At 33.4% G+C, this 24,535-nt stretch overlaps 1 protein-coding gene across 2 annotated transcripts in view; it reads left to right on the top strand.

The window, feature by feature from the left end:
• The window catches only part of MYOM2 (myomesin 2), a 152,830-nt gene that overhangs the window by 87,829 nt on the left and 40,466 nt on the right, over positions 1-24,535 (top strand). For both annotated transcript variants that reach the window (XM_074209536.1, XM_074209537.1), the window contains 8 exons: positions 1,780-1,967; positions 2,920-3,046; positions 15,280-15,458; positions 16,366-16,480; positions 18,000-18,156; positions 18,239-18,345; positions 19,902-19,946; positions 20,507-20,643. In XM_074209536.1, coding sequence (XP_074065637.1) covers positions 1,780-1,967; positions 2,920-3,046; positions 15,280-15,458; positions 16,366-16,480; positions 18,000-18,156; positions 18,239-18,345; positions 19,902-19,946; positions 20,507-20,643 — 1,055 coding nt within the window. The remainder of the gene's footprint in view (positions 1-1,779; positions 1,968-2,919; positions 3,047-15,279; positions 15,459-16,365; positions 16,481-17,999; positions 18,157-18,238; positions 18,346-19,901; positions 19,947-20,506; positions 20,644-24,535) is intronic.

Raw genomic sequence — 24,535 nt, 5'->3', positions numbered from 1 at the left:
AGAATGTTCCTCAAAGATACAGAATATGTTTGTTAGGGACCAATTTTTTTTTTCATTTTCATTTTACCTGCTGGTTAAATAGTGCTTATCTGTAAATGGAGGCTCGATTAAAGGTGGGTACAAACTAATACGTAAATTATTCAGAAGACTCCACAGGATGAAGAAGCCATAATAGGAAGCCATATGTGGTAAGAAACATAAACATCATTATTTGTGATTCTTTATGCCAGTAGATCTTAATTCTCTCTCTCTGCGTAACATTCACACTGAAAGAGATCTGTTGATTCAGACTTCTATAATAATCTTGAAGTACTTTAATACTGTGATAATTCTATGTGATATAGTATTATGGAACATGGATTTGCATCAGAGAGTTTGGGCTTGATTTTTGTCTTTATTGTTTTACTATTTTCATGAGGATATAACCTTTAAGATTCCCCATTGTTCTAAATTCTAAAATGCAATGAATGATGTGTGAGTATTTGGTAATTGAAATGAACAGAGATTGAGTTTTGCTAATTCTCCCTCTTGGTGACTTTCTAAAGAAGAGCTAAAGAAGAGAAATGATCCACACTTGCATAAGATAGAACAAAAAAAGAAAGTCTAGGAAAAACCATGATTGAACCATCTGCTAGAATTTTATATTAATAAATTCACTGGCAAAAATGGCAATCAGCAATTGGTCCAGTTAAAAATTGATTTAATTGGCTGGTTTGCCAAGGTGTCTAGAATGTTGCTGATTGACAGCTCTGTCAGTTGACAAGTGGTGAAGATAGTCTAATATCCAATGTAACTTGCCCCCAGGTTGTATTCTTCTTCATCTTATCTCCCCTCATCAAAATATAATTTTTATGTGCATGAGGGGAGATAAGATGAAGAAGAATACAATCTGGGGGCAAGTTACATTGGATATTAGACTTATCTTTTTCTCTTGGGGGAAAAAGATCTGACCTAGAGGGCATATTACATTCAGAATGCTGGGAGATCAGAATGGTCCATTCTTACTGTTTAGCATGAGAAGATCCTCTGCAGCTTCTGAGGATTCAGAGTATATACTATTGATTCAATTGTAAAAGAATATAGCAATCTACTAATCCATTTTTAGAATGCTTCTTAGGGCTCAAATAAGGGTGGAGAAGGAAAAGAGTGAAGAAGGCAACTTCTAGCTGAGAACTAAACAGCAATTCCATTCAACTAAAAAGCTATTAGCAATTTACCTAATTCTTGAGGCATTTACCTAGAAACTGGTACAAAACTTTATTGGGTCCAAAATTTAGAAAGTACACTTGTCCTCAAGGAAATTATATTCTACTAGGGAAATTGCAAAGGAGAAATAGAGTTTAGAATTACTGTGGATGAATCAGGTATATGCATAAAGCATAGTAAATCTCTGCTGTCTTAGTGATTATAGTGTTGGTTCAGGGCAAAACATCAATGGGATAATTATTTCCTTGATATCCTGGAATTCATTATTTGACAACCTGGAATTCATTATTTAAAACAATGAGCATTAAATTTGCACATAATTTACAAAGAGGTGGACAGTATATTAAAGTAGATTGAGGATTTATCTTGTGGTCAGAAGTTCAAGTTTTCACTCTATTATGAGCTGTGTGACCTTGGTCAATCACTCTAGCTTCCTTAGTCTCCTCTATAAAGCAGGGATAATGATAATTGAATCCTACTAACCTCATTAGATTGCTGTAAAGAATGAATTGAAAAAAAGGTAAACTTATTTGTATTTGCTATTCATAATTTTTTATATATTTATTCTTCTAGCTGCTCCATCACATCCTTATGGAATAACACTTCTCAATTGTGATGGCCAGTCAATGACTCTTGGTTGGAAGGTGCCAAAATTCAGTGGAGGATCACCAATCATTGGTTATTATTTAGACAAACGGGAGGCCCATCATCATAACTGGCATGAAGTCAATTCTTCTCCAGTCAAAGAAAGAATCTTTACAGTTTGTATCACTTTAATTTTGTCTATTCTATCAGTCTGAAAAACATTTTTGCCTTTTTTGTTTTTGACAGACATTTAATTTCAGATGTTCCAAAATTGAGTGAAATTGCTGTGATACATGACTACAATTAGATCTCTTCCTCTCCTCAAAATTTGTGGGATCATGGAATCAAATGGAAATATTTTAGTATTGTAAAAAAATCATCTTGTCTAATTCTCTCATTTTTCCTGACGAAGAAAATGAATCTCAAAGATGCTAAATCAAAACCATACTTCAAATTGGTGCTAGAGTCAGTGATAAAAAGCACCTTTTCTGCTGTAATCCACTGTTCTTTTTTTCTATACTATACTGACTCAGATCCCTGTTATAATTAGTGTCTACAAACGACCCATTTGGGATCAAAATATTTTACCTTCTTTTTGTATAATAGCCCATCCTGAGTATTCTTATGGATAGTACATGAATCTGATGATTTGAATCATAGACTTTAGGAGACATGGACTATAGAACTGAAAGGATAGAACTGAAAAATGTGGATTCAATGGAAAGGGAAAAGGCCTTTGACTGGGAATAAGAAATTATATATGAATTCTGGCTCTGTTCCTTATTACTTGTTTGACTTTGAGCAAGTCTTCATATTCTCTTTAAGATCTCAATCTCTAAATCCTGAAGGTGACTTGACCCAAGTCATTTTGTTAGTTTGTGATGCATTTAGGACTACAATCCTGGTCTTCTTATTCTCATCGCTTTCCTCTTTGACATTTGTAGGCAGAAAGGGTTTTATTATTTTGTATTTGCATCAAAACTTTCCCTAAATTGTCAGCAACCTCACCAGTAAGCCTTGCAATTATTTATAGCATGTGGTAAATGAATTATAAGTATTCTGTTATGTACTGAATTGTTATACCATCTAAATCCCATATTACTTTTTGTTTTTTTTTTCTCAAAATAGGTGGAGAACTTGACAGAGCAAGCATTTTATGAATTCAAAATTGCTGCCACCAATCTGGCTGGCATAGGACAGTCATCTGATCCCAGTGAGCACTTTAAGTGTGAGGCTTGGACAATGGCAGAGCCTGGTAAGAGGTTTTTGTCACTTGTGGGATTTCTGAGTATTGATATTGTCTTCATAGTCTATGAAGTCCAGATAAAAATAAGTAGTTTGTTAAGGATTTGATAGTGCTTCTTGATACTTATGTATCTTATAAGCTTATTTTTCACAGAAATTTTTTCAGTATCAAAATATAACTAAAACCCAATGATAGATATGTTTATTGATGGAAGGGACCTTAAAAGTTCATTCCTCCCTCTTTTTTTTTAGGTTTTTACAAGGCAAACAGGGTTAAGTGGCTTACCCAAGGCCACACAGCTAGGCAATTATTGTCTGAGGCTGGAGTTGAACTCAGGTCCCCTTGACTACAGGACTGGTGCTCTATCCACTGCTCTATCCACTATCCACTGCCCCTCCCCCTCTTTTCTGAGTGAAAAAATTGACACTATGTGACTTTTCCAAGGTCATAATTTAGTAAACGACAGAGTCAGGATTTAGATAGTAGGATTTAGAGACTCAGTTCAAATTACTTATTTTTCATTTGAGTAAAGTAAGGCCCAGACTGGTGAAAGGATTTATCCTTTTATAAAACTAGTACATATTAGCAATGAGATTTTAAATATTATCTGTCTGATTATCAGTTATTTGTGTGTGTTTGTGTGTGTGTGTGTGTGTGTGTGTGTGTGTGTTACAATATATTTTCTCTTTCAAAATACGTGGTTTCATGAGTGTGGTTATTGATCCACTAATGCTTAAGTGAATGGACTCCCTGAGTTTCTGTGGCCAATAATTTCTCCCCTCCCTCCCCTTGCTGGTAATGAATTTGTTGCAATTCACTACTGAGCTCAATCAATTTTTATCATATTAGATCTGTCAGAAATTGTACTCTACTGGCATAACTTAATTGAACCTGCATCACTTTTATTCCATGATTAGTTATAGAAGGGGGACTTAGGGAAAACTCTTTATGAAATGCATTATATATTAGAAGAGTTAATGAGTTTTATTCAATACTATATGAATTTTAAAATCGGGGAGGATAAAGGCAAGTGTTCTATCCCATTTCTAATACTGACTAAAAGACTTTAGACAATTATCTTAACCACTATTGGCCTCAGCTTCTTTATATGTAAGTTTATCTTGTACTACCTCTTTCACAGAGTTATAAGAAGAGGACTTTGTAAACCTTAAATCAACATAAATGTAAATTGTTAAAATTACTTAAAATTTTCCTTTATTACTTTTGCAACTGAGAAAATATGCTAGTTTAAAATTATTAGTAATAACTACAATTAGTTGATGATATGATTAGACATTTGAATGGAAGAATCCAATGGTGTTGTGAATAGATTAAAGTAGGGTAAATATGCTGGTCTTTAACTCTGACCAGTATTAACTAAAGATCTGGGTGCTGACCATTATGTTTGTATATGTATACAAAGTCCTATTCTGATGATTCCCTGTCACATGGCAATGGCTGAGTTCTCCAGAACTATAATATGGATATTGAGTTGGGATATAGAAACTAAACAAAAATTACAAAATAACTGCTAGCATTCTGTGGCCTCTAGAAACTTCTGAAGGGCATGGTAATAGAATGAAGGTTAATGTGATATGTGAATATTTAAGAGCATTATTTTGCTGTAAAAAAGATATGAAGAAATAAATTATTGCAAAAAAGAAATGGCTAGATATATGAAATAATTTGGAGTGAAGCAAATACAATCAGCAGAACAATTTATACTTAACAATATTATAAAAATGAAGAGTTTTGTGGACTTTTATAAATTAACGGAGAATGAAGTAAACAAAACCAGGAGAGCAACTCATAAAATAACAAGAATATTGTAAAAAAAAAAGACAGCTTTTAAAGCTATAAGAATTAACCAAGTGACTGATTCCAGAGGACTGGTGATGAAACATGATGTTCATGACAGAGAAGGGACAGTTGTAGGATGGTTAATGAGGAATAACTATGTGTAGGACTACTTGGGGAATTTGATTGCTTGACTATTCACACTTGTGAATTTTCTTTTCTTTTTTCCACTGTGGTAGGTGAGGAAGAAAAGCAGATTTTGGTTAATTAAAAAATATAGAGAACTGTGCGTGTGTGATGCTAAATATTTGGAATGTTACATATACTTTCAGATAAAGTCATTGTATTGTTTTACTTATTGTTTTACATAGTTACAAAAAACCTTGTATGGAAGGGGATGGTACATTAAATTTTATAATGTATAAGCAAAACACATTAATAATTATTTGAAAAAAATTAAAATGTAACAGAAGGTACTAAGCATTCCAAAGTTTTGTGAATGTCTATAAACCTTACAATAGTATATATATAAATTTGAAATTTTAATTCAATTAATAGGAATACTGTTGGAGGAACAAAAATATTGATAAAATCATGATTAGCAAAAGCAGTGAACAAAAGAAAATCAGAGCTAAATGGTGCAGAGATTCTCCCTGAAGAGAATCAAAAAGTGATAGAGAAAACCGGCTAAATTGCTCAAAGGCAACAAGAAATATCATTTGTAAGTGCTTTAGCACTTAGAAGCAAAAATATCATTGCAACTTATGTGCCAATATGTGTTGCAAAGAATTATTAAGGAGAGGAAACCTATGAAGAAACTGATAAAATCTGTCAAATCAAGTTACATATACTTTGAGAGAAATGTTTTGAATAGAGTGATGGATTTGGAATCAGGAAGACCTGTTTGGCTCACATTCTGCTTTTGACATTTATTAATGGACTCTAGGCAATTTACATACCTTATTGTACTCAACTTCTTTGACTATAAAATAAGAAAAGCAATACCGAAATACTTAGATCATAGTAGTGTTATTATACTGAAATGAGATGATCTATGCAAAGTGATTTGAAAACTCTAAAATGTTTTGTAAATTCAGTTAATGTTATAATTTGATACTTGATATTTTCAGTGAAAGAGTAGACATGAAGAGAAATGATGAAAAGTCTATTATAAATATGGCCTGTATTTGAAAAAATGAAAGAGACCTAAAATTTAGGAAAACTGGGGACTAGTCTGGCAGAAACCAGGGTAAGATATTGTATACTACATAACCAGATAAGTTCCAAAGAGATATATGAACTAAATATAATTTTTAAAATAAATATAAATAAATATTTACAATAATAATGAAAATAAATAATTATAAAATGACAATAAATAGAAAAACAAGCAAGATAGTAGGATTTAGAATCTCAGTTCAAATTACTTATTTTTCATTTGAGTAAAGTAAGGCCTAGACTGGTGAAAGGATTTACCCTGTTATAAAGCTAGTACATATTAGCAATGAGGTTTTAAATATTAGCTGTCTGATTCTCAGTTATTTGTGTGTATGTGTGAAAAGTTCATGACTAAGCAAGAGATAGAGAGGATCACATAAGATAAAATGTCTAATTTTGATTATATAAAAGATATATTTCAATAAACAAATCTAATATAATAAATATTAGAAGAAAAAGATATAATTGGGTAAGAAAATCTTTGCATTAATTTTCTCTTATATATAGTTTATATCTAAGACATTGAAAAAGCTGATTAAAATTTGCATGATGAAAAACCATTTCCCAAAAGATAAATAAATGGTCAAATGATCTGAATAATTTTTAAAAGAAGAAATATAAATTTTAACAATTATATGAAAAGTGATCTAAAACACTAAAAGTTGACATTCTTTTGCCAGAGATATCAAAAGAATAAAATTATAAATGCATGAGAGGTTGCAGGAAAACCGGAACAGTATAGTGTTGATGGAGTTAATCAAGGGTATTTGAACAACCCTTCTCTTGGGCCCTATTTTCTTCTTCCTCTTTACTATTTTGCTTGGTGATCTCATTAGCTCCCTTGGTTTCAATTATCATCTCTGCTAATGATTCTCAGATCTACTTTGTTAAGATCTAACCTCTTTCCCAAACTGCAGTCTCATATCTCTAACTGCCTATTGGACATTAAACTAGATATACTGTAGACATCTCAAACTCAATGCATCCAATGTTGAACTCCTATTTCCTTATTACTGTTCAGGGTAGCATCATTTTCTATCACCCAGGTTCTAATCCTAGAATAAGAAGAGTGTCTGTCTAGATCAAACACACCCTGAGGAAATCTTTGCTGGAAGTGACACATTCTTTAAGGAATTGAACAATTTTTTCACTATCTAAGGGAAGAGATGATGCAAAAAGGGATGCAAAAATCTTATGCTGGATTACTATCTAAAAATTCAAAAGAGAACAATTAATACGTACATATATATATATATATATAATTTCATATTTCTCAGATCTTTATTTCAATCAAAATAAGAGAAGCAGAAATTTTTATTCAAAAACCACAATACGACCACAAAATGAAAATTTCAAGGTGAGTATAGAATAAGATTTTGCATTTATTTTCTGAAAAAATAAAAAAAAATTATCATTAGAGCAAAACATAGTATTAAAGGATCTCCCCTTAAAGATGCCTTTCATTCATATATTAAGATTGCATAAAACTTTCTGATAAATGTAACCACAGAGAAAAATATTTAATGATCAAAGACAAAGAATTTTAAATGAGACTTAAAATGGAGATACATACACAATAAAGGTTTATTTGAATGCAACAAGGTGGCAGAGTGGATAGAGTGCCATGCCTGAAATCACAAAGACTCGCCTCTCTGAGTTCAAAACAAGCTATATGATTCTGGACAAGTCTCTTAATCCCGTTTGCCTTGTTTTCCTCACCTATAAAAAGAGTTAGAGAATGAAATGACAATTAATTCCAGCATTTTTGCCAAGGAAATCTCAAATGGGGTGGTCACAAAAAGAGGTGGATACTAGTGAAATGACAGAACACCAACAACAAAAGTGATAAATATATCCATGTAATGGAGGATGACTTGAACAATATCCAGATAGAAACAATATTCTCTAAAGGTGATGAAGTCCTCCAGATGTTCTTCTTTGAAGATATTGTTTTTTTCTTAAAGTTGAAGGATATTATAGGATTTCTCATGGGCACTGAAGGGAATTAGCCTCAGAAATCCATGCAGGAAAACAAAAAACAAAATGTATGAAAAGTATCTTTCATTCAGATAATAGCATGTAGTTGAATGTGTTCAATCCATTTTGTAAATATATCCATATCTATATCTATCTCTATCTATCTCTATCTCTATCTCTATCTATCTCTATCTCTATCTCTATCTCTATCATCTCTATCTCTATCTCTATCTCTATCTCTATCTCTGTCTCTGTCTCTGTTTCTGTCTCTGTCTCTGTCTCTATCTCTATCTGTTTGTCTATCTATCTATCTATCTATCTATCTATCTATCTATCTATCTGTCTGGACAATTAGTTGTCCCCAGAATTGCATAAAAGGAAGAAAGCAGACTAGATTACATTTGGAAAAGTTTATAATATATATTTCTAGCATGTGCCCTGAGGCAGAGTCCCATCTTTTTAAAACAGTTGTTCTCCAAGTTAAAACTTGCAGCTGAAAATATTGGAAGTCCATAAGCTGAAGAATCAAAATTATTACTGATCCAAAGAATACTGGGTTCAATAATTGAGTGACATGGTTAGGGGAAATGTAAAGTTAGATAAGTACATAGTGAAAGCAAGGAATATCAGATAAAGAGACAAAATGCTGTGCTGGTGCTGCAAAAAGTAAAATGACTGGAAGACTGGAAAATTTTGGACAGTTAGGTGGTAAAGGGGATAGAGTACTGGGCCTGGAGCAGTAAAATCTAAGTTTAAATTTGATCTAGGTAAGTCATTTAATCCTTTTTGCTTCAGTTTCTTCAGTAAAATGAATTGGAGGAGGAAATGGGAAATCACTCCAGTATCTCTGCCAAAAAAATCCTAATGAGGTCATGTGGAATCAGACATGACTAAAATAACAGAAGAACAATTCCAGAATTTTGAGTGTTTTCTCTTTGGAGATGCATAGAAAAATTATGCACAAAAAAATCACATATTATAAGGTTGCAATTTGTACCAATGGAAGGAATAGTAACATTAATAATATGCATTAGGTTTAATATATGCATTACATATGATAGGGATCTGGATGGTGTAGTAGATAGAGTGTTGGATTTGGAGTTAGAAAACGCTGAGTTCAAATGTAACCTTAGGATCTTGCTAGCTGAATGAACTTGGGCAAGTTATTTAACCTTTATTTGTTTCAGCTTTCTCTCCTATAAAGGGGGAAATAATACTCCTTTTATACCCCAGTACTAAACTTGTTATGAAGATAAAATGAGAATATTTCTTTTTTTAAATTATATTTATTTTATTTTGTACAAATGGTTTTTTATACATTACTAAAATATTCTTGTTTAAGAGTAAATATAATACTCCCTCCCCCCCAAAAATATAGATCCTCATGAGCAATAAAGTAAAGAGGAAAAAACTAAAATTAAAATTAAAAAATAATAGTGGGGGAGCTAGGTGGCACAGTGGACAGAGCCCTGGAGTCAGGAGTACTGGAGCCCAAATCTGGCCCCAGATACCCAACAATCACCCAGCTGTGTGGCCCTCGGGCAAGCTATCCAATCCCCGCAACCCGCAAAAATAATAATGATGATGATGATGATGATGATGATAATAATAAATGTGCTTGTCTGTGTTCCAACACCACCAACTCTGTTGTGGGTGGATCACATTCTTTAGGCTAAGTCCATCACAGAAGCTACTTCCATAATTTTTCACTGTTGACATTGCTAATCATAACTCCCTCCATTCATACTTCCCCACTACCATACACTATATTTTCTCTCTCCTTTCACTGTGTCCCTCTTCTTAAATGTACTGTAGGATAGCTGAGTGGCGCGGAAGACTGATCACTGGCCCTGGGGCCAAGAGGCCCTGAGCCCACATACTACCCCTAAGGCCCAGCAACCACCTGGACCTGTGGCCCTAGACAGGTCATCCAATCCCAGCCCCTTGCAAGAAGTAGAAAAGAGGGACAGCTAGGTGGCACAGTAGATAGAGCACCAGCCCTGGAGTCAGGAATACCTGCATTCAAATCTGGCCTCAGACACATAATAATTACCTAGCTGTGTGGCCTTGGGCAAGCCACTTAACCCCATTGTCTTGCCAAAAAAATAAAACAACTAAAAAAAAGTAAAAAAGAAAATGTGCTATATCTGACCACTCTCCACCAGGGTCCACCCTCTCCTCCATCATTCACATTCCCCCCCTTCCCCCTATCCCCCTTCTTTCCTTCTACTCTAGATGTCTATACAACATTGAGTATATATATGCCGTTTTCTCTCCAAGCTACCTCTGATGACAGCGAAGGTTCCCCATTCCCCCTTGCCTTCCCCCCCTTCCATATCATTGCAAAAGCTCATTGTAATAAAAAAGTTATTATATGAAATATCTTAGCTTATTCCACCTCTCCTTTCTCTTACTCCCAGTACATTTCCCTTTTAGCCATTGACTCCATTTTTGCAATATGTTATATCTTCAAATTCAGCTCTCTCCTGTGCTTCATCTATAAAAGCTTCTTCTACCTGCTCTATTAAATGAGAAGTTTCTTATGAGTATTATCAGTATCATTTTTCTATTCAGGAATACATGTAATTCATCATCATTAAGTCCCTCATATTTTATCCTTCTCCTCCACTCTTTATGCTTCACTGTAGTTCAGTACTTGAAGATCAAACTTTCTGTTTAGCTCTGGTCATTTTAACAGGAACATTTGAAATTTCCCTGGTTCATTGAAAGTCTGTCTTTTCCCCTGGAAGAGGACATTCGGTTTTTCTGGGTCGTTGATTCTCAGTTGCATTCCTAGCTTTTTTTCTTCTGGAATATTATATTCCAAGCCCTAGGAGCCTTTAATGTAGTTGCTGCTAAGGCTTGTGTGATCCTGACTGCAGCTCCATGATATTTGAATTGTGTCCTTCTGGCTGCTTGTAATACTGTCTCTTTGACTTGGGAGTTCTGGAACTTGGCTATAATATTCCTGGGGGGTGTTTTTTGGATCTCTTTCTGGGGGGAGATTGGTGGATTCTCTCAATTTCTATTTTGCCCTCTACTTCTTGGATATCTGGGCAATTTTCCTATGGTAATTATTTAAAATTGATGTCAAAAGGGGCAGCTAGGTGGCACAGTGGATAGAGCACTGGCCCCAGAGTCAAGAGTACCTGAGTTCAAATCTGGCCTAAGACACTTAATAATTACCTAGCTGTGTGGCCTTGGGCAAGTCACTTAACCCCATTTGCTTTGCATAAACCTTAAAAAAATGATGTCAAGGCTCTTTTCCTGATCATGACTTTCAGGTATCCCAATAATTTTAAAATTATCTTTCCTGAATCTGTTTTCCAGATCAGTTGTTTTTTTTCAATGAGATCTTTCATATTTTCTTCTAAGTTTACATTCTTTTGATTTTGAAGTATTGTGTCCTGACTTCCCATAAAGTCAGTAGGTTCCTTCGGCTCCATTCTAGATCTGAAGGATTTATTTTCCTCAGAGAAATTTCTTATCTATTTTTCCATCTGACCAATTCTGCTTTTTTAAAGCATTCTTCTCCTCAATGACTTTTTGAACTCTTTTATCCATTTTACCTATACTGGTTTTTAACATGCTATTTTCTCCAGCAGTTTTTGTATGTCCTTGACTAAGCTGCTGACTTCTTTTTTATGTTTTTCCTACATCTCTTTCATTTCTTTTCTTAATTTTTTTCTGTCTCCCTCACTTGATTTTCAAATTTTTTTTGAGCTCTGTTCATAGCCTGAACCCAATTTCTGTTTTTCTTGGAGTCTTTAGATGCAGGAGCTTGGACTTCCTCATCTTCAGATTGAGTATTTTGATCCTTCTTGGGATCATAGACAATGCATTTCTCAATGCTATTCCTGTTTTTCTCTGTTTACTCATTTCCCCAGCTTGTGCCTGGTTTTGGGGTGCTTCCTGAGCTTTTGAATATTATTGGGACACCCCACCCACAAGGATCTCCATGTGTGAGGCTCTGTCTTCCCTTCTGGTCTGTGAATAACCTCAAGCACACCCCTCTGCCACGGGGCTGAGTTAGGGGTGGATCCTGCTGTTCTATAGGGGGCCTAGACTGTGATCAGGATCTGACTTTGGTCAGAGCCCCAGAGTCCTGTTCCAGGTACAGAGGACAGACCTCTGAAGTCTCTCTCCACTCCCCTTCCTAGACTGAATACTCAAGGCTCAGTTGCCTGGGGGCTCCTGCTTACCACCTGCTTCCATTTCCTGGATCTGGGCTTCAGGGACCACACTGCTAGCTGAGTACCCTGAGGCCTGGGCTTTGTGTGCTGGTTCTTGCAGAGCCCCCCCCCCCCATCCTTCTACCTATTAAGTGTATTATAGATACTCTTTGAAATAGTTATCTGTTTGCTAGACTTGGAATCAGGAAGACTTAAGTTATGATCCTGCTTTAGACTAGCTATATTTTCTTAAGCAAGGCACTTGACAAGCAAGACTCCTTTCTTAGACTCAGTTTCTTTATCTATTAATTAGGGATAATAATTGTACTTACCTCCCAGGATTGTTGTAAGGAGCAAATGAGACAACATTTAAAGTGCTTTGTAAAGTGCTTAAAGTAGTTATTCTTGTAGTTATTATTATCTAAGTGTTTAATTCTCCAAGTCTGCTTAATGTTGAACTGGTTAACATGCCAAGTACTTCCATGCTTTAAGAATACATGGTTTCATTGGTACTTCCTCCATTCAGATCACAGCTTCAGTTTCTTTATCCATTAAATGAAATTGATAGTTTTTATTCATTGTCATGGCCCAAAAAGCTTCATTACCTATGGCCAATGTTTTAAGCTGGCCACCAATCTCTTTGAACTTTAATAGGCTGATATTTAAATGACAGACATATTACATCTGTGGAGTTATATCTGAAAGTTCTCTAGCTTGTATGAGCCATCAGAACTTGTGAATTGTTTAAGTAGTCCTTGAGAATACCACAGTGAGATATTGTAATTGTAATTGTAATCTTGAGTTTAGAAAACAAAAAAGAAGATGCAGTTAAACAACCAAAAAAGATACAAACTATCAATCCTAAGGTAGTTTTTGTATCTACTTGATTTAGTGAAATTTATTTTCATCTCATTGCTAATGAAAGAAACTATACAAGTTTTGAACATCTTTGAAAGTTGTTATAGAAACAACTCAAAGAACAAAATATGATTTAATTTAGATGAAAGAGATATATTTAAAAGAAGACAGGTCATGTAGCTACAGTTATGTAGCTAGAAAGAAGCATGACCAATGAACAAATTGTATACTTCATTGGAATCTACAAGTCAAAAAATAATTGGAAGTACTCAGAATATTAGGTAGACTCCCTAAAGAGAATTTTGGTGAATATATGAAAAAGAGATTAGATAAGTAGGAGATGGCTTCCAATTTGCATTTTTGCACCTCACTGAAGTTCTACATTTATCAAAATATAGAAGAATGAGCAAAATTTTATACTTCTATGCATGAGCATATTCCTTCCTTGACTTGTCATATGCTTTGTCATTGTTTTGTTGTTAGGGAATCAACTAATAGGAATTTCCATGTATTTATGGGAAAAGGGAAAGATCTGATACAGGTGGCTAAATTCTTTGAATTTGAATTCTTTGATTTTTCAAAGAGACTCAAAGATTTCTAATCTGGTGGGTAGAAAACATGACACATTTTTCTATTCTTCACAAATTTCCTGAATATGATACTTATAATGTTTCTTTTTTTAGAAAGATTTTATTTATTTTGAGTTTTACATTTTCCCCCCTTTCTTAATTCCCTCCCCCAGTCTATTGGTTTTTACATTGTTTCCATAGTATACATTGTTGAATGTGATGAGAGAGAAATCATATCCTTAAGGAAGAAAAAATAAAGTATGAGATAGCAAAATTACATAATAAAATAACAGTCCCCCCCCCAATTTGAAGCTAAGAGTCTTTGGTCTTTGTTCAAAAGTCTACAATTCTTTCTTTGGATATAGATTGTATCCTCCATTGGAGATAGCCCAAAATTGTCCCTGGTTGTTATACTGATGGAATGAGCAAGTCCATGAAGGTTGAGCATCACACCCATGTTGCCATTAGGTTGTACAATGTTTTTCTGGTTCTGCTCATCTTGCTCAGCATCAGTTCATGCAAATCCCTCCAGGCTTCCCTGAATTCCCATCCCTCCTGGTTTCTAATAGAACAATCGTGTTCCATGACATACATATACCATAGTTTGTTAAGCCATTCCCCAACTGAAGGACATTCACTTAATTTCCAATTCTTTTCCACTACAAATGGGGCTGCTATGAATATTTTTGTACAACTGATGTTTTTAGCCTTTTTCATAATCTCTTCAGGGCATAGACCCAGTAGTGGTATTGCTGGATCAAAGGATATGCACATTTTTGTTGCCCTTTGGGCGTAATTTCAAATTGCTCTCCAGAAATGTTGAATGAGTTCACAGCTCCACCAACAATGTATTAGTGTCTCAGATTTCCCACATCCCTTCCAATATTGATTATTGTCCTTTATGGTCATATTGGCCAGTCTGAGAGGTGTGAGGTGGTATCTCAGAGATGTTATAATTTGCATTTATCTAATAAGTAGTGATTTGGAGCAATTTTTCATATGATTATGGATTGTTTTGATTTTCTCAGCTGTAAATTGCCTTTGCATTATATATCTTTTCTAAATGATATTAATTAATAAATTATTTCTAAGGAAATCAACTCTACTCTCAATGACTATTAGTAAAGACTTTAGACAACAAAAAGCTAGAATTCCCTTTTATTCCTCCGAGGAAATAAATTTTCACAGATGTCACTGCCTATATTGGCTCTAGAACTTCAAGGGATTCATATTTTCAATGTTGGATATGCCTGCCACCAAACAAAGCTACTATATTTTACCTGGTTTGATTCTTATTATTTCTTTCCTTAAATATTCCATATCAAATCTAATCAACATACTGGGATTATCCTCTTGTCCTTTTAATATTTCACAGATTTCTTAGTCTCTCAATCTGATATTACCATCTATACTTTAGATTAGATAATACTATTTTCTCTCAATTGTGCCTATACAATCCTCTAGAAATAATAGCATGTAAATTGTAAAAGAAATTAATATCATGATGATTAATGGAAGGGGAAATATATATGTACAAAGCTCTTAATAAAAAAATAATAGCTTGATGGGTATTAGAGTTATCCCTCTAAACCTCCTATACTGAGTTTCTTTTTTGAATTATCAGATTCATTTTTATAAATGATTATTTCAGGACCTGCCTATGACTTGACCTTCTGTGAGGTCAGGGATACATCTCTCGTTATGTTGTGGAAAGCACCTATATACAGTGGCAACGGTCCTATTACAGGGTATTTTGTGGATTATAAGGAAGAAGGTTCTGAAGAATGGATTACAGTCAATGAGTCTACAACTAAAAATCGTTATTTAAAGGTATTTATATATTTGTTTAGGCATTGAAATTTTATTTCATTTGTGTAACAAAAAAAATTAACTCCTACTTCCAAAGATGAAATTGTTTAAATAATTATTTTTGATATGCTGTTCTTGTTCTAGAAATGAATTATTTTCCTGCGGACAGGTTAATAGCTACAGAATATTTCTTGTAAAATTCAAGGCTTACACATACATATGCTTCAAACATGTGGTTTTTCATGATGATTTTTTTTGAAATTGGGATATATCCTCTCCACTTCAATTTGTGATTTTCCTTATTTTAACTTAGGTAATTGAATAGATAAGTTCAAGAATATACATTTTTGTACATGCATATATATGTATAGTCATATTTAAATGTTGCTATCATGTTTCATTGCTGACTAATGGAAGTTTGTTAGATGAAAGAATGGATCAATGTGGATGAATGGAAGAATAACTGAGTACAAATGTGGAAGAGCAAATATGTGAGTGACTGCATGAATGAGCAAAATTACATGATTAGATGGATAGATGAATGAGTGGAGATAAATAAATATAAGAATGTATAAAAGGATAGATGAATATAAAGAATTATTCAATTATCCTGTCTGATTCCAGAGAGCAGGAGGCCAGTAGAAATAGCAGTAGAAGCAGGAGTAAATTGATTATGTGTAACTCTAGTGTACTAGGTGAAATTTTTATTTTAAACTGCTCAATTTATGATTTCTTTCTGACTTCACATTTCTTTTTAGATGGAAGGTCCATTATTCAGTATTCATGAGTCTTTGTATAGAAGCATTTTTATTCTAAAATTTTATTTCTCTTCTTTGATTCAGACATAATTGTACTAACCATTCATACTTACAGAGCAGGTAATATTTTACTTAAATTTATGTTACACATTTTTTGTATTCCCTTCTAGGTAACTGATCTACACCAGGGTAAGACCTATGTCTTCCAAGTCAGAGCAGTAAATGCAAGTGGTGTTGGAAAACCATCAGACATCTCTGAAGCTGTGCTTGTAGAAGCTAGACCAGGTATGAATTTAATTATTCACATGCTTTTGAACTGTTCAAATTCTTTTAGAAGACAATTGTTTTTTGAAGGAATGCTATTATCCATCCACAAGCAATTTGAAACAAATGATGGTTCTTGCATAGGAAGATATTAATCACTTAGTATGGGCAGATAGGTAAATAGATTAGGAAGATACATCTTTGTGATTCAGTCTCAGATAATTTCTAGCTATGCGATTTTGGGGAAATCACGTAACCCTGTTTGCCTTAGTTTCTCATTTGTAAAATAAGCTGGAAAAGGAAATGGTAAGTCACTCAGTATCTTTGCCAAGAAAACCCCATCAAAATGGGATCAAGGAGAGCAGGGCATGAATGAAACTACACAACAACAATTTCTAAATCACTATGTTACGTATTGGGGATTCTAATAGAAAAGTAAGACAACCCATGCTCTCATGGAGTTTGTTTTCCCAAAGGTGTAAATAATGTGTGTCTGTATGTGTGTGTGTGTGTGTGTGTGTGTGTGTGTGTGTGTGTGTGTGTATAAATATATAAATATATATCTATATAATATATAATATATTTCATATATAAGATTTTGTCTGCAAGTCAGAAGGAAAGTCCTAGTGATCCTCATGTTGCATTACTGCAGCAGATGGTAATGCATGGTCTTTAATAGCATTCACTGATAAAACTATACCTGTTTCTGAAGATAAACCTTTTGATAGGACTTTGATGGCAAGATCATGCTTGCTCTTGTATAATCCACCTTTAAAAAGCAAATTTAGTATTTGTGTGGCAAGTTTATCCTTTAGTTATAGTGATTGTTGCAATGAATTTCCTCCTTATATCTCACATAGTGTGCCATTTAACAGTTCTCTGATATTGTCATCACATAATAATATGTCTTTATAGTTTACTGTTTTTTTTAACCCCCCTCCCCATATAAGCTTATGTTTTTGAGTGCAGTCTGCATTTTAACACATTGAAGTTCTTCAGCAGTATGGAAACAGCAGACCTTAGCAGGTAGCTAGTAAGAATGATTAATTAAAATAAAAAGCTATCTGATGTCATGTTAAATAAGCTCCTCTAATAGACATATTTCTTCCTTTCTACCACTGTCCCTTATTTATTCAAATTTATATGGTGGTCTCCATAGCTGCTGTTTTCTGTATATCTCAACACTGAACAGGGTGACAAATACCTTTACCTCATCTGAGGGTGTACTTTGTGACACATGCCCTATGTGAAGTTTTTGGTATTTGCCCAGGTATCAAAAGTCCTAACTATTTCTGTGATCATTGGAAGAATATCTAAGGTAAAGTTTGTTTCTTCTCTGAAATCTAAAATGGTGGCTATTGTATTATAAGCACTTAATAAATGTTTGTTGGATGAATGCTTGAATAAATTTATCAGGGTAATTCTATTGTGATAGTAAATTAAAAATTCAGATTCAATATAACATTAGAACACAGTAAAATACCATCCACACAATTTTAAAGACTCAACAGACTTGAAAATTTTTTTTTTTTTACTGCAGGAACTAAAGAAATAAGTGCAGGTGTAGATGAAGATGGTAATATCTATCTAAGTTTTGACTGTCCAGAAGTTACAGATGCATCTCACTTCACTTGGGGTAAATCTTATGAGGAGATTGCTGATCCAGAGAAGTTTAATATAGAGACTGAAGGAGACCAGTAAGTCCTAAACATACTTTTGTTTTTAAAATATAAGGAAGTTCTAGCATAAATAATATTTTTCTTTTTTTTTCTTTTTTAGCTCTAAACTATACTTTAAAAATCCAGAAAAATCAGACATTGGGACCTATTCTGTGTCAGTTAGTGATACTGATGGCATTTCATCTAGTTTTGTAATGGATGAAGAAGGTAAGAAATTAATGGTTTATATGTGGACACTAAACTTATAGCATTGCCAAAGGTTGGCTTAAGAAAAGGGGAACACATAAAATTTAAGAGAGAAGTAATAAAGACATCTTTTTCAAATATTTGTTAGTAAAAGTTTACTTTTTGCAAGATTTGAGCTTCAGATGAGGCTGCTTAGTGGCACAATGGATAGGACACAACATCATATATATATGTATATATATAATTGTATATATATATTTGTATGTATATATATATATATATATATATGTATATCTGAGTTCATATATAGCCTCAGATACTATGTGACCCTGGCAATTTGCTTTAACCTCTATTTCCCTCAGTTTCCTCAACCATAAAGTGGGAATAATAACAGCACCTATCTACCTGGATTTTTTGTCAGGATCAAATATTAATATTTGTAAAGTGCTTAGTACACTGCACAGTACAGAGTAGATGCTTATTAAATGTCCATTTCCTTTCTTACTAAACTAAAACGTCTTTTGATGTTATCTAAATTTAGGGTTAAAATGCCTCAAATTTAGACTAGAATTTTATTAATATGTGTTCAGATTGTGACAAATCAGTTAAATAGGCTTAATTTTCAATGCCTAAAATAGTCTGATAGTTTGATATTTTACTATTTTTAATTATATATTTTATTATATAAATAGCATAGTGTACACTTTCTTTGGAGACAGGAAAACCTAGGAAAACCTAGTCTTGCCTCTACTATATACCAGCTGTCTGAAAATAAGTAAGTCACTTAACTGCTCAATACAGCAGGCAACTGTCTAAGGTTAAATAAATTGAAGAGGAGATCTGTATTGGTGGAGAGAGTTTTCACACTGAAAGTTCTCTATATGAATGAAATCTCAGGTCTGGAAACTGTATCTCCCCTTAGAACTTCTTAACCTTCTTAACTTCTCTCCCAATCATACAATCATAAAACAAAAGAGTAGAAAGATCCTTAGAGATCATCTAGTATAACTGCTTAATTTTACAATTCAGAAAACTGAGGCCCAGAGAAATTAGGTGATTTTTCTGTTATGATTTACAAAACCACTTCAGAAACTGAATTTGCCAGAGTTTTTAGCTTCCTGGGAATTCAAATTCCTCATCCATGTTGGGAATTACAGAATTAGCAACTAGCTCTTGTTTCTTTAATTCTTGTGCTTTTTTCATGCTGCCAAATATATTTGATATCTGAAATAGTATTGTTTTTACCCCCTATTTATTTTGTATTCTGTTTTGTCCTACTGTGCTCTATTAATCATACTATGTAGTAATTTAGAAAGTAGCAATGTTAATTTTCTGCCAGTTTGCTGTTGAGAGTGTAGGAATTCCAGTTTAAACAATTTGCTAACTTTACTCTTCTAATATAGTTCAGACAACATGTTCCTTCTCTCCACAAGTTTAAATTTGTTAATTTGAAGTCTCTGTTGCATTTCAGTCAGACTTTTAAGTTATAATTTCAATGCTTTTTCTTAGATTCTTTGAAAATGTCTGAGTCCATTGGACAAAATGAATAAAAAATTCAAACTTTTTCTTAATTTCAGAGCTTGAACGGCTGATGGCACTCAGCAACGAAATAAAGAATCCCAGTAAGTAAGCCTATAAACTGAAAATCTCATATTCTACGAAACAGGATCACATGTATTACAGTGGGAAGATCTCTAAGGAAAAACTCTGAGAAACCAATGGCTTCATTTTTATCCTCCTTGCTCACTAGCTTATAATCTATTCATTTAAAACAAATATTAGCTTGCATTGTTGCTTGTTGGAATTTTTGTCACTCAAGGAGTCCTTTGAAATCTGAATTTAGTATGGACCATGCTTAATACTAGTGGGATGTCTATCAAATGAAGTCCTCAGCCATTGTATTAAATATATATATATATATATATATGTATATGTATATATATGAGGAAACTAGATTGTGTTCATACATACAAAAGTCATGAAGCGTGAGGCTTTAAAAGCAACAACAAGTTAAACTATAGCTTGATTTTTTTCCCAGTTTTCATAATACAATTCAATACTCCAGGGTTTTGCATTCTCCAAAAATTTAATAACCAAAATTGATATTTTCCTACAAAATGCAGCTATTCTTTCTCACAAGGATTCATGCATTATTGACTTGTGATTTCTTTTCTTCCGGTAGCAATTCCTTTGAAATCGGAACTAGCTTATGAGATTTTTGATAAGGGCCAGGTTCGTTTCTGGCTGCAGGCTGAGCACTTATCACCGGATGCCAGCTACAGATTCATTATTAATGACAGAGAAGTTTCTGACAGCGAGGTAAGGTGTCATGTGGACATTCTGGGTTTTTGGCCAGGACTAAGATTCACAGTGGTAGGGTAGTGGTTTATGTCAGTGTTTTCTGTTTATTTTGAAACTTATTGAGCTAACAGATAGGGGGTAGGGAAGGTTGATAAGTTGAATTAATCTTATATAGAGTATGGGTTTAGTTTACATAAGAAATGACAAAAATGCCAATTTATTTATATTGTGAATTGTAAAGGCCTTTCAAATAGGTATCCCAGTTTTTCATTATAGAAAACCAGAGCTCAGAGGAATTAAGTGGCTTCTTTAGTCGCACAACTAAGAGAGAACTGAGATTCAAACTCAGACCTTCTTAATTCTTTCTTCTACACCGAATTTCTAAAATCTTGGAGTTGAAAGGAACCTTAGAGGTCAATTAATTGAATTAACTAAATATAAATTCCTTCTACTCCACTCATTACCTGTGGTTTGCTTGATGACCACCAATGAGATAGGACCTATTTACCTCTGAGTCAGTCAGACTTTTGATAATTCTAATTGATAGGCATTTTTTTTTGCCTTTCTTTAAGCTCAAATCTGACTCCTTGCATCTACAATTCATTGCTCCTAGATGTACCCTCTGGGGCCAAGAAGAGAAAGGCTGATAATTCTTCAAACCCTCTAGATATTTGAATACAACCACTTTACCCTTCACCCCTTAGTCCTTAAACTCTTTTTCAAGGGAAATCTATATAGGCTAAGGTTTCAAGGTTAATGCTCACTATCATAGTTGTCATCCTCTTCTGGGTTGACACTTTTCAGCTAACGTCCTTTCTACAGTGAATTGAGTACTACACTTCAAATGTGGTTTGCCCAGAAACAATACATATTATTATATCCTAAAACTGAATTAGTTTTTCAGTATTTAATATCATGGTATATTGTTTATTAATACTGATCTTGTAGTCTCTAAAACACCTCTCCCATCAGTGTTTTTAAACATTATTAGCCTTTCAGAGCTAATAACTTTAAAAATGAGACCTGTTGAATTTGAAAGTGCCAAGTGATGTTTTATAATCCCTGTAGGGAAAAAAAAAGTTCCAATTGATTTTGCTTTTGTGCCAAGATGCAATTTTTTCCCCTGATATGTGTTTAATATGACTCTGCTATAATCAACTTATCATGTGTAATGGCTTCCTTTCAACAGACCCTTTCATAATACGAGGGACATTGGAGCACTTGTACCTATAAATTCCTTTATCATTTATGTTTATTCTTAGATATAGAAGACTTGGATTGAAATAATCAGAAGGAATGTTAAAAGTGCATATATTTTTTTTTTACTTCACCAGCTGATGTTTTAATTTTTACTGCAATTCACTTTTTAATATTTTAAGTTGAATCATTTTCTTTGGATAATATTTAGAATTTATAGAACATTCTGAGGTTTGCAAAGCAATTTTATATCTTGTGTCATTTGAGCCTTATAACAAATCTGTGAAGTGGTTATTATTATTAGCCCTATTTAACAGATGAGGAAAATGAGTCTATAAGTGGGACAGGAGTTACCAACCTAGTGCCTTGTCAGTATTTGTAAGGTTTGCAAAGCATTTTACACATATAATCTTTTTTTTAAATACATACAAGAACCCTGTTTTAAAGGATCACATAAGTAAATTGAAACTCATGCCTTTCTGAATTCAAGTTCAACATTCTATACATTATACCAGCTGTCTTTAAATAGGAAAGGATCACAGAGTGACATAGAACATTAGAAAGTAAAATTCACAAAATATAAGAATTGTAGCAACCTCTAAAATAATCTAATCAAAGCTAGTTGGATTAGAAGTAATGCCTTCTTTAACACACTTAAATGGGATGTTATACCAGGCTTTGTTTAAAAGACTTCAGGGAGGAAGAAACTATTAAGTCTCGAAGCTGTCTATTTCCCCTTCTTGAAATCTTTAATTTTTAGGAAAATTTTTCCTGATATCAACTTTTGTTTAATTTATTTTTACCTTCATCCCTTTGTTCAAGATTTTTGCCTTCTAGCCAAACTGAACAATCTAGCCCCTCTTCTGAATGGCAACCCTTCAAACTTTGGAGCAATCATGTCTCTTTTGATTCTTCTCTTTTCCAGGTTATTTACTTCCAATCTTTCTAATCAATCTTATAGGAAATAGATTTAAGACTCTTTTCTTTACTATCCTCTGGACTTTTTTCAAGCTTATAGACATCTTTCTTAAACTATGACACCAAAACTAAAGTATAAATTTTTCTTCATAGCTACAAAAAAATCATCTTCACAAGAAGTGGCATCTACAGAAAAAAATTTGTCTAAATATTATATTCAATATTAAGATTAAGGAATGTAGAATATACTGAGTCTATCATCTTCCTATTCCTGGAAAGTGGTTTCTCTTAAAGCAACTCTACATTGCATTTTTGAGTGATCCACCACACTACTAATTTATATTGAGCTTGCAGTGAATCAAAGTCTCTAAATTCTTTTCAGACAATTCCTGTCTACTATGCCTTATTAATACTTGTGAAGTTTATGTTTTTCTTTCAAATATACTATTTGCAATCATGTCTATGGAATTTCATTTTGTTAAATTCAGTCCAATATTTATCTAGTTCCCATCTCTCTCTTCATCAGAATTGTATGAGATAACTGATCATTTTGCTAAAATTTAGACAAATTATATCTATAGCATTTCCCTCCATTATCACCTTAGTAACCCAATCAAAAATGAAATACCATGAAATGTTCTGTCCTTTATAAAGACAGGTTAGGTTTTTGAAATCATTGTTACTTTTACGATATGTACAGCGAATATCTTTTAATGATTGTTTTCTCTTTTTTTTTTGGTTACACAATGGAGTTAAGTGATTTGCCCAAGGTCACACAGTTAGTATTAAAGTGTCTGAGGTCAAATTTGAGCTCAGGCTCTTCTGACTCCAGAATGGGTGCTCTTTCCATTGTATCTCCTAGCTATTCCTTTAATGATCTATTTTAGAAAATATCCAGGAATAAAAGTCAAGCTCCAATTCTTTTTCTTCTCCTTGAAAAGAGAAACATTTGCTCTTCTCTAATGTAGTGTCTTTCCAATTTTCCATAATCATTTAGATATCACTGACCGTGGCTCATCAACCCCATATGCCAATTCTTTCAATGCCTTCGGATATATTTCTTCTGGGTTACGTGATTTAAATTCACAAATACCAAACAGAATTTTTCTTACTACCTCCTTGGGTATGAATTTATTGTTTTTGTTCTCTCATTTCCAATTCAAAAGTTGTTCTCCTTAGCAAAGACAAAAAAAAAGAAACAAAATAAACATTGAATTGGTCTGCTTTCTCTTTATTGTTAATTATATTTGTATCATGCATCCAAAGTAAAGGTTCTAGTTCTTCTTTAAGTCTTTTTTTTAATTTTTCTCCTTTTCCATTCAAACTCATTTTATAGTTAGGATACTTTGGTCCTAAAAAGTTAAGTGATTTAGCCAAGTTCACAAAAGTGACTGACATGGCACTGAAATTCAAGTCTTTTGCTTCTGAATCCAGAGGTCCTAGAATCATTCAACTAGAACTAGAGGAGGTGTTAGAAATCACATAATCCAACTCACCATTTTACAGATGAGAAACTGAGTCCAAAATTGGTTAAAGGTTTTATCCAGAGTTTGATAGCTATTAATTTTCAGCTATTAATTTAATAGCTGTCAAACTCTGAATAAAACCTTTAACCAATTTTGAGGAAAGATTTTAGCTAGGCCTTTAAGTACAACATTCCATTATACTCTGCTCTTCTTATCACCATATCACACTTTTACCATATAGATCTGAAATCAACTTGATTCTGGTGGAAGCACAATTCTTTCTATCTCTGACCCATAAGGACTGTAGAATTCTAGCAAAGTAAGCTTAA

Source organism: Macrotis lagotis, chromosome 1 (genome assembly GCF_037893015.1).
Source record: "Macrotis lagotis isolate mMagLag1 chromosome 1, bilby.v1.9.chrom.fasta, whole genome shotgun sequence".
Lineage (NCBI taxonomy): Eukaryota > Metazoa > Chordata > Mammalia > Peramelemorphia > Peramelidae > Macrotis > Macrotis lagotis.
The sequence above is the reverse complement of the archived record's forward strand: the minus strand, read 5'-3'. Positions and strand labels throughout refer to the sequence as shown.